Source organism: Battus philenor, unplaced genomic scaffold (assembly GCF_028537555.1).
Source record: "Battus philenor isolate CCGP_79_NKW_IND1 unplaced genomic scaffold, ilBatPhil1.0.hap1 SCAF_8, whole genome shotgun sequence".
Lineage (NCBI taxonomy): Eukaryota > Metazoa > Arthropoda > Insecta > Lepidoptera > Papilionidae > Battus > Battus philenor.
In genome coordinates, this window is record NW_027181748.1 from 3015161 (window position 1) to 3026495 (window position 11335).

General features: G+C 32.7%; 1 protein-coding gene across 1 annotated transcript in view; it reads right to left on the minus strand.

The window, feature by feature from the left end:
* The window catches only part of LOC137931652 (katanin p60 ATPase-containing subunit A1-like), a 33027-nt gene extending 21970 nt beyond the window's left edge, over positions 1–11057 (minus strand). The window contains exons 1-2 of the mRNA XM_068775125.1: positions 10942–11057; positions 10428–10589 (exon numbers count right to left, since the gene is read on the minus strand). Coding sequence (XP_068631226.1) covers positions 10428–10588 — 161 coding nt within the window. The 5' untranslated portion in view covers position 10589; positions 10942–11057. The remainder of the gene's footprint in view (positions 1–10427; positions 10590–10941) is intronic.
* Between the last annotated feature and the right edge of the window lie 278 nt (positions 11058–11335).

An 11335-nucleotide genomic window follows, 5' to 3' on the forward strand; every position in this document is an offset into this window, starting at 1 on the left:
AACTCTTCTAAATTTAGATGTTTTTTATGAATTTTCCATATAAATTTTTGAATAAATTTAAAGTTCTTCGAATAAATAAAACACTTGATTACTTCCAGTAAATAAACACGTGATTTATATGATATTTAATTATACTGCTTTTAACATTACAAGGTCATACAGGCCTGTGTTCTAAATTATAATTACCATAATTATTATTCTTCTCTTGATATACACAAGTGATTAGTAAAGCGATTCCAAGTAATAATAAGAATGGATGTATGAAATGGATTTTAGGAAGGAGAAAAAAAGTAATTAAAAGTATGTAAAACCTTTTTTTATGTACAACCCTTAAGTTATATAGAATATATACTGCATTATATGTACTGTATTCTATATACTACACATAAAGGAATAAGTAATCAAATATATAACACACGTACACGCACACACACTAAACATACACACTCTGTGACAATGGTCAATATAATACACTTTTCTCTATTTAGTTTTTTCTTCCTTTACATATGTATTCGTAAATTTATGAATTTATAAAGATGTGCACGTCGCAATTGGTATGGTTAATATATTAATATTTATATTTTGTTACATACGAACTTACTGTGAAGGACCTTGGAATAAATAAATATGGTTCCTAAAAGACATATGAACCCTACAATTATATATTAGAGATATGACGTAATAAATATTCCTTGGTATTACCATAATACTGTGCAGCTTGCGCACAGGGCATCCCTGACCTGAATCTGATAATCACATTACGAACACACGCCAGCCAGCCTGTGCCCAGGTATAATGCAAGGTATAATTGCGTCATATCATTTCTTACTCTCTCCATTTATAATTAATTACCTCCAAAAATACTCCAATATACTCGATGTATAGTCTCGCAAGATTACATTTGTTATTGACGTCAAGCTGGATCTATAAGGTGTTTGGAAGTTCAATGCCTTAGCAACCCTATATGTGTGTGTATATATTTATATATATATATATATATATATATATATATATATATATATATTTCTCGTGATATTACTTTGACTTGACGGTTAGAAGTCCAGAAAACAAAAAAGACAGATTAGGTTCGTTTATAAAATTATAAGTATGTAAATATTTAAAAACAGTTTTATCTTTAATCCACGTACATATGTATATTATACATATATATGTGTGGGCGTGTGTATACGTATGTGAATACTTATATTCTAATATTTATATACTTATATATATATATATATATATATATATATATATATATATATATATACTTTACGTACCCACTACAGTGGAAATGTTCACTTACTAAACCAATAGAAGATCAAAAAGCTGTCATATGTAGATATATATATACACATCATATGATTTTGCTTTCATTTTCATAAAATAACATGTACATATTAACATTGAAATAGCACGGGGGCGAATACATTATTCCCAAAACTTTCCAAATCTCTTATGAAATCATTTACAGTGTAGTAACCCATAACACAAAAATGTGTTAAATTGTAATTATTGTATTAATAGTAATTGTAATAAAAATGTGTTTAAATCGTTTTTTAAATCTGTCAATGGAATCTTTTGGTAACGTCATCACGAATCCTATTATAAAAGTGTATATTTTATATAAACATAGATTTGATAAATCAATGAAAACACATCTTAGGTTCACAAAATTTTTATTTGCTTCTATTATTAAACTGGTCTACCTACTCCTTTTTAGAAGGAAATATCTTAAACCAAGTCAATTAGTGTAACTACTTAGATTTATTTTTGACATAAAATGGACTAAGTAATATATGAAAGGTGCTCCCTAGTATATACGTCTTCAAGTCGAACAACCTTTTATGAAAAGTCAGGATCACCAAAGAAATAATTATTTATATTATATGTCAAGTTCCACTTTCCCTGGATATGATATGGATTTCTACATATGATAATAATGAAATAATATATATTCACTTTTATTTACATATTATACATCGACATTGCTTTTTGGATCAAAGATTTCGGACCGAAAAGCCCATCAGTGTTCTTCGGATATGTGTATACGGTATGATATGGACAGACGATGATATTGATATTGTCGAAAGTCCCTATATGTAAATCGCTTACAAACCATCTTTTTGTAATACATGGGAGATGTAAATAACTAGCTGTAGACGTCGAATGAAAAGATAATTATTATATGCTATTGTCTGCCAAAAAAGTTGTTCTCATGAGCTATATTCCCATATCCGACTAGTTCTCCTTGTATCAAGGATTTTTATAAAGGAACCTATAGTACAAATCTATCAATATAAATAGACAAGTTAATATTGAAGCAAAAGATTTATCCGGTTTCGTTGTAAGTGTGGAGAAGCAATACACTATTTTTTTCCAATGTCTAGCAGCTTGAACGAGAATGCTTTCACGTACAATAAGGAATGCAAATTTCAAATGTAAAACTTAATTAATGAAATAGCAAGCTTCATAGTGAAACGACGTTATTAACGATAATTGAAGAAGCAATGACGGGGAGACTATTCACGAAGGGTAATGCCTCCATATGTCAGCAGTAATGTATTGTGCATTGAAATTAAACGTGAAATTATCGATTTTATGACAGACTACAATAGGACTTTGTAATACAGTGTAATAGACCTTTGGTACAAAATTTATAGTTACTGACGTGTAAACTACTGTATAAGAAATTTTAGTGTAACTTCATTAATTTTAAATTATACAGGGTGATAACTTTAAAGGAGTGAAGGTATAGAGTTTTCAGCAAAAAGCTTACAAGCTTTTACAACTCTTTCTGATCTTCCTCTATAAACAAGCCCCTCTGAAATATGTTACATTAATGTATTTCTCTATTGTAATGCGACAGGTCAATTACTATTGACAGTACAAAGTCTACAGGGACAAATTTATTACCTGAATCTACAATAATTAATTTTAATATATAGTATTACAAATTTTGAAAAAGTTTTTCATACTATATCATTATTACGTTATTTATTATTTTTAAAACAAGTTATTTTTAGATGTACCATACTTTAAATGAAAGCAAATGAGCTATAGGTTAACTTGTTTAAAACATTTATAATACAACTATAACACAAATATTCTGTAGAGGTAATAGATATTACAACTCTGTTTTTGTTCGCTACCGATCTACGAACTCTTAAAAAGGATACCTTTTACAGCACCCGGCGATAAATATTGCACATCGACCTTTGGAAAGAAACAATCGGCTAATTTCGGCTTCGTAGAGCGTTATCTCTGTCGTACGAAATACAACGACTGACAAAACGTCACATAAGTAGTGTGGGATAGAGATAATGCTCATCGATCAATGAACAAGCCGATTGTCTCTTTCCAAATGTCGATGTGCAATATATATCGCCGAGTACTACACAATTGATGTGCCATAATAGCTAAATAAGATTTTTATATCATAAAATATTTCTATCCAAAAAAATACACACGCAGTCTTTAATTACAGTGCTTTATAATTATTGCTCGGTTTATCGCACATTTCAATCAGTAAGGCCGTGAAATCGGGTCACCTACAAAAAAATTCTAAGGAAAATGCCCTATTACGTTATAAAAACGACTTTAGATTCTATAACTTCACGTTTACCGCCAAACGACAAAAGATTTGTAACATACAAATGTCTATAAGTGTATATATGTATATGTAAGTATTCTTGTATGTATGAACACCCTAAAGTGCCCCCTCCTTCATGTCTCTCATCTCCATCCAAAGGTTGTCTGGTATCGCCTTGAGCGATAAGACTGCCTCTTGTACCATGTGAATTGTTTATTTTTTTCCTAAAATTGTTGTCTATGGTGTACAAAAGTGTTTATAAATAAATAAATATTTCGTGATTTTGATAACAATTTGTAGCCGATGTTGCTTTAAGAATCGCTCATCTAAAGTGGCAGTGGGCATGGCACATTGCTAGTGCAGCCGACAGTCTTTGGAGCCGAAAGGTTTTCTGGGGCTACGAGTCGGTACATGCCCCACTAAGTGGACCAATGACACAGTTGGGAAGTCGCAGGTACGGACAGCACATGTTTAATGGAATCAGGCGTCACCTTGCGGAAGTCCATCCTAAGTAAGAAAAGGAACAATATTTAGCCACTTTCGCACATGCACTGGTACAATTCGAATCACACAACTGCCACCGCCAAATCACTCAACATGTGTTTCACCCCTCCACGAGGCATCTTCAGGAGTTATGTTACACCGATTAGTACCAAACACAGAGTGCTTGCACTCTGTGTTTTGTGTAATTCGCATTGTTTGCCACATACGCATTTATCAGCGAGCTGGCGAGCGGTGCACTTTGTTGCACGACTACCGATGCATGTGCGGAAGTGGCTAAATATTGTTCCTTTTCTCACTTAGGACGGCACATGACCTGGCAATCTTAGAGGGAGACCTGTGTCTTGCAGGGGTATCTAATGCCTGATATGATAATGATGACGACACTATTTAATCGAGGAATGAATTTCGCAAGTATACTGTTTTAAACATAATTCTAAAATGCAGAATTTCTATCGTACATACTAGCCCAAATTATCCAATTGTCTCTTTTCAAAGGTCGATGTGTAATATTTATCGCCGGGTATTGTACCTTACGTAGTTGAAATGTATAAAAACATTTATATTATTTAGTATATTTGTAATCAACTTAAATAAAAAGATAAGTTTTATTATTTTATAAATACCTTCACAATCTAGAAGGTAAAAGAGCTAGAGTATTGTTACCTACTTGCTGGACCGTGTTACAAAATGGTAAAACACCACCTACCCATAAACCTATCCATAAACCTTTAACAATATAGAAAAGCCTGAAGAAGCTGGTAATCAATAAGAATTTAAATGAAGACATTCTCAACACAGTCTAGAACAGAATCTACTACACTGATTGACTAACATTTCTTTACTTAAAGTGAATAAACTATTTCTCAGTATTCCACGAAGTTGTTTACAGTGTATTCTAGAACATATGTCAGTCGTATTTTTCCTGTCTACTTCCTTTAACCTTGTCATGACAATTTGAGGCAATTTGTACGTACCGTAAGGACACGTGATAGATGTACTATGTTTTGCTTTGCTGATAATCTACATTAGTTTTCTGGTTTTAACGAATTGATTAAAATGTTTCAGTGTTTTTAATATATATGTAGTACCAGATTTGAAAGACTAAAATATTACATCTTTTAAGTTTTATTTTTCGAACGTAGAAGGCTGTATTGAATGGACAGAAGATTCCCTGTTTTTGGGTGCCACGAGAAGGTTGAATGAATTAGACGAAAAATTAGAATTTGACGATTTGGTGTCTGGTGGTGTTGAAGACCACGATTAAAGGGTTGTCGAAAGACGCTGTATCTATTGAAGGAGGGTCATATGTTCAGCAGTGAATGTCCTATGTCTAAAATAATGATGTGATTTATATATCAGTGAGATACAGTTAACATGCCTTATAAATATATAAATACTAGCTGATCCCGCAAACGTTGTTTTGCAAAAAAAATATTTTTAATTTTCAATTTAAAAATAAGGGTTGATCGTAGAGGGGTGAAAATTTAGGGTTGTATGTATTTTTGTATGTTGTATCATAAAAAAATAAAAACAAAAAATTTCGACAAAAAAAAAATTTAAGGGTGAACAACCCTTATCACTCAGGGGTATGAAAAATAGATAGTAGCCGATTCTCAGACCTACTAAATACGCATATAAAATTTGGTAAAAATCGGTCAAGCCGTTTCGAGGAGTTCAAGTTCGAACACCGTGACACGAGAATTTTATATATTAGATAAACGGCAAGTTTGTTATCAATGACTTAGCTACGTACTGACATGTTAAACAACAATGTGTTTGCAGTATTTCTAAGCGGGGTAGGTAGTGGAGATCTATCAGGGCGTGCCAGTTGCATTGGCAACAGCGTAACGCGCGAGGTCAATGCAACCCGACGCCTCTGAAAATTGACACCGCGACACTGTCTGGAAGTGAAGGAAGTATCGCTTACATACGATATGTTACAACGAAAATTGTGCCTAGCTTTTCCTTTGTAACTTGATTTATGTTTCGTCACTGATAAAGGCGAAAGGTTTTTAGAATACAAATCTTTGTTGTTTTTATTAATCTCGCAACATTCCCAATGTTCCTCGTAAAGACCTACCAGGAAAAGATTTATTCACACAAATCTAAAATTTGAAACAAGTTTATTTTTTCGCATACGCATATTTAAATATGCATTTATGCTCAGTGATATGAGTCCCAGTTTTCTATACATTCTGCCAGGTACGGAATGATAATTATTTTGAGAAGAATCAAACAAAAAACTTAGTTACTCTTTTAAAACTGAATTTTACATTTTTTTCATGTTTATTTTTTTACTTTTCAACTGAAAATCAATATGATATTGATCCCTGGCAAGATTGTCTCCTATATATTCTTTTATGAAATAAAACAGTTCGTTTAGCAATCTCTCTTTAACCGTAGTTAGTAGCGTCCTCTGGGTATGAAAATTTCCTGACTTAAATAGGTTCAACGACCAGTTTTTAATATTACGGTTCATGCAACTACTTCCCTTCTCCAAATTACCATACTCAGGTTGTACGCCAGTATCTGTGCGGTGATTGATTTTTTCGATACATCGATTAATCTTGCGATCGCATCTTGGGTCTCATTCGTTTAATACACGCAAGAGTTAGCGTGACGTGATATTGTTACCATCGAAACATGGACACAGTTATTTAATAGAATCAGGCGTTATTTTGCGGAAGTCCATCCTAAGTAAGAAAAGAACCAATATTTAGCCACTTCCGCACAACTGCCACCATTAAATCACTCAACACGTGTTTCACCCCTCCACGGGGCATCTTCAGGGGTTATGTTACACCGATTAGTGCCAAACACAGAGTCTCTCTCTCAGTTGTGTAATTTGCATTGTTTGCCGCATACGCATTTAACAGCGGGGTGGCAGGCGGTGCACTTTGTTGCACGACTACCACTGCGTGTGCGGAAGTGGCTAAATATTGGTTCTTTTCTTACTTATGGACACAGTTATACAGTCCGAGGTTGTCTGTTGATCTACGATGACCGCCTAGCTCTTTGGCTCCTAAAACTCATAAATACTGAGCGTCCTTGAACTTTCCTCTGTTGCCTTGGCTAATGAGAACTTGTATATTGGCTTGATATGAGTCAGGTACAGGATGTTTTTCTATTTCAGGATATTCTCCTCAAAGTAAGGATGTTTACTCAGGGAGTGCACCACCTCTTTCGATGAATACATACCCCTATTCACAAGGTTTACTATGAACTTATATCATAATTCCAAGACGTGTGAGAGTATTATTAAACCGTATTAAAATGTCCACAAAAAGTTACGAATTATGTGAAGCCTAAATAAAGATATAGAGCATATCCTACCGTACATTGTTATTTTGCAAATCAAATATTTTCATTATCCACTTATTTATATAATTTTGACAAGACTGCCAGAAGAATCTATTTTGGTAAAAATCAAAAACAGTTTGTGCCATCTTCTAATGGAGTCCTTTTAAATGCCTGACTCGAAAGTTTTAAACGCACTCTGATCTTACATGAGCCTATATAATAAACTCTGTTTTTTTCTGTGATTACTTACAAATATCCTTAATAGGGATAATATGTTCCTAAACTATATTTTTTATAAGCTATATATTTCGTTCACTACTATCTTGGGAGAGACAGGGTTTTTTACAATTGAATAATCTTTCACTTCTCTTTATGTTATTTTATCCTCCCTTTTCCCCCACAACCTCTGTCATATATTTCTTTATTTTTCTTCACAATATCTCTTACTCTTCTGGGTTACTAGACTTCTTCTATACACGTCTTGCTTCTCTTTCGCTCCCAAAATATCACAGTAGGTTTTCTTTTATATCACAGTACAATTAAAATCTTGTCTTTGGTTATCTACCTTCTATTTGTCTAAATACTTTCTTATACAATTTTCTTATATTTTTTTAGTTATAATATATATACGACCCCTTTATTTTATTTATCTCTGTTACAACCTGTAAGACCTCTTTGCTGACGTTTAACAATAAGGGAGAAGCTATATATTACTTATAAAAAAATTGCACTGTAGTGGATTTTTTTATAAGTCATCATAATTCCAACGCATTATATAGAGATTCTTTTATGAAAGCAGTTGCCTATTAGTGGTACAATAGATTGAGACCATGTATCAAATAGAGATATGTGATTATTGTAATCTCACAAGGGTCCGAGTACATAACGGTGCCCACAATTTCTTTAAAAGCCTCAAAATACCATCCGATGATTTACTTCTATAAAAGTACAGCATTACGACACAAATTGATTTAGAGTATTAAATGTTCTGCATGGAATAACTACGACTTAAATTAAAAATCATAGCCTAATCCGATACAGCCAAAACTATATACAATATAGCGATATATGACTAACTATACGAGTAATGTAAAATAAAAAAAACAATAAACCTGTAATGTTAGATATCAATGATAAAAAAACCATTGTTCACTGTATTCACATAATTAAAAATAAATAAAAACCCAACATAACGGTATTATCAATGCGAAATTCCATGACGAACGAAAATTATAATTGAAGACGGTACGAGTTGGGGCTTTGACCTTTTGACTAATTAATTGCATCCATTAAACAACGGATTACCACGTGTTTATAACAGCTATCTCTTTGTTACGATGTTCTGATATATTCAGTCTATTCTGTCAGAATCAATTACCTTGCATTATTCGTGGCCACCTATCGAGAATCTTTGGAAGGTTCTAGAGTGGTGACCAGAAACCGGTGGACGCAACGTGGGTAAGCCTAGTTCTAGATAACCCCTATGACATAGTTCAGTTCGCGAGAAGGCGCTGGTGGGTGATGCTGACACCTGAACTGAACCATTATCGTAGTGATCTTTGGGGGAGGAATATACCTTGCAAGAGGCGTCTATCAGCTGAAAAATGAAGACTACACACGTGTACACAATGTGAAGAATGCTAGAAGTTCTCAATTTGACTCAATTTAGAACGCCTAGTTCTCAATTGTAAAAAAACTAAAATCAGATTGAACTCCTCTTTACTTATGGCTTAACATACTTACAACTTAAAGCTATGACGGTTCTAAACGAGTCCTAGTTTGAAAAGAGCTTCTGCATAGAAAAACTTTCTGCACACATATATACATAGATATTCGCATGAAGTCCTGGAAATGGAGGTATACCATACTATGCTAAGAATATTCTGGAGAGATAGTTAAAAATGGAACAGTGATAAGGAGCGTAAAGAAAAATCAGATATGTACAATAAAACAATATTTAGACCACACGATGAGAAACTCAAAATACGAGGTACTGCAACTTATCATACAAGATAAGATTCACGGAAAACGAAATGTGGGTAGAAGGACTTCGGTGTGTTGAAAACAGTACCTGTCCGCTTTTAGGAGCAGCGTTTAAAAAATTAAGATTTAAGTTACAGATTAAGTATGTATAATAAGTATATAGTAATAAGTTACAAAATAAGATGCTTAAAAGTAGGTCCTATTGATCAATTCGTAAACAAAAAACTTGTACATGATAAATACGTTCATATTAAAATTGACATGAAATGTAGGTGCAGAATTATGCGATGGTTTGTTTATCAAAAGTATCGATATTGTAGTACTGTTGTTGACTTTTAATAATATTTGATCAAAACTATTTGCGTTTGGCCACTTACATGTAAAAAATGTGCTTAAACTGGACATCGAAGTAAAGATAAGCTATGACGGTCAGACTCCTATAATTGGGGTAGATATTATCACATAGTTATCAAAAATTTAAGTTTTTTTTTTTAATCAAATATTTCTTAAATTAATTCATTTAATTATTCCTACACATGAACCATACGAAACATTTTATAAATATTAACTTTTGCATTAATGTTTAGTACTGTATCGTACATATAATAACTTAAAACGCAACGACAAGATATCAAAAAAATTTTATATTTAAACACTAACAATAATCTTGATATTGCTATATCAAGTACATTTTGTCAGATTTACATACATAATACATATTTCTATCGTCTGGATTGTTATCTAAAAATTTACTTTATTCGCGGTTATAATAAAACCTTATTTAATTAAAAACGACAACAAAAAATAATTCTAACAGCGATATCTGTAAAAAAATTAGTTTTATTTTTCAAGTAATATTAACTAAAATCTAAGAATTTTTCACATGATATGTTTCTCGGTCCAGAGTAGAGGGAATGGTTCAGGATCCATAAGTTGCAGATTAAATGAAATATGTCAAAGAATTGCTCATGTGTGCGAAGTGCTTTGACGGTAGAGAAACTTCTCTAACGAGAGCTTACAATTAAGTATATTAAATAGGTAGACTCACCATCCAATATCCCACGCAGAATGAAAAGCAGGATGTGCAGACATGGTTCCTAAGGGCATCCCGAAACCAAACTCTATCTTGACATCATCTGACTTCCGCAGCCAGGCACCACGATTCTCCCGTGCCTCGGTTGACCCGTGAGATGCGTCGTTCGTCATCATACTAAGGCATACAATACTAAATTCAAAACTAGTTTTGTTTATTTTTATTTATTATTTACATAAACAAAAAAAAATAATTTCAAAAAGAAAAACTTTATTATACATCTATATTTGGCTATGAAATTATAAAATAAACTGTAAAATCAAGTAAAGTAAAATATTAACAATCAAAATCATTGAATTAATTTTAAACACGAGATTGTAAAAACAAATCCTAATTGCCTTTATAGTTAACAATGAGATCGTGTAAACAAAAATATTCTATCGTGGTGCAGAAAAACAATCGACATTTTCGTGATGCTGCAACTCTCACGGAGATGTCTACGAAACGCTACGAAACGAAAAATGCTGACCACAGCTAACAAAACCAATATCCCATACGCAATTTAACCGCAATGCAACCACTGTGTTTATTTCTCAGTAAATTTAATTAAAAGGCTTGTAGCCGAGCCCATCAGTGGGCACGAACTAACGCACTTGCAACGGATACAAAGGCTATGTTTACCGCACTGACCATACAACACTGTATTCGAATAGTGTTGCGCCTACTAGCTAACTAAATAGCGTTGTAACGTTAACGTTATAAGCTATTAGCTATCAATGCTAAAATTTCACAAAAAATAGTTTGTTAATATACTTTGATACCAAAATACACGATATAAATTAATCTAATAATTATTATACCGTTGTTATTATAAAATGTAATGTAATACTTCTAACTACGATTTGGATTTTCATAAATAGAAA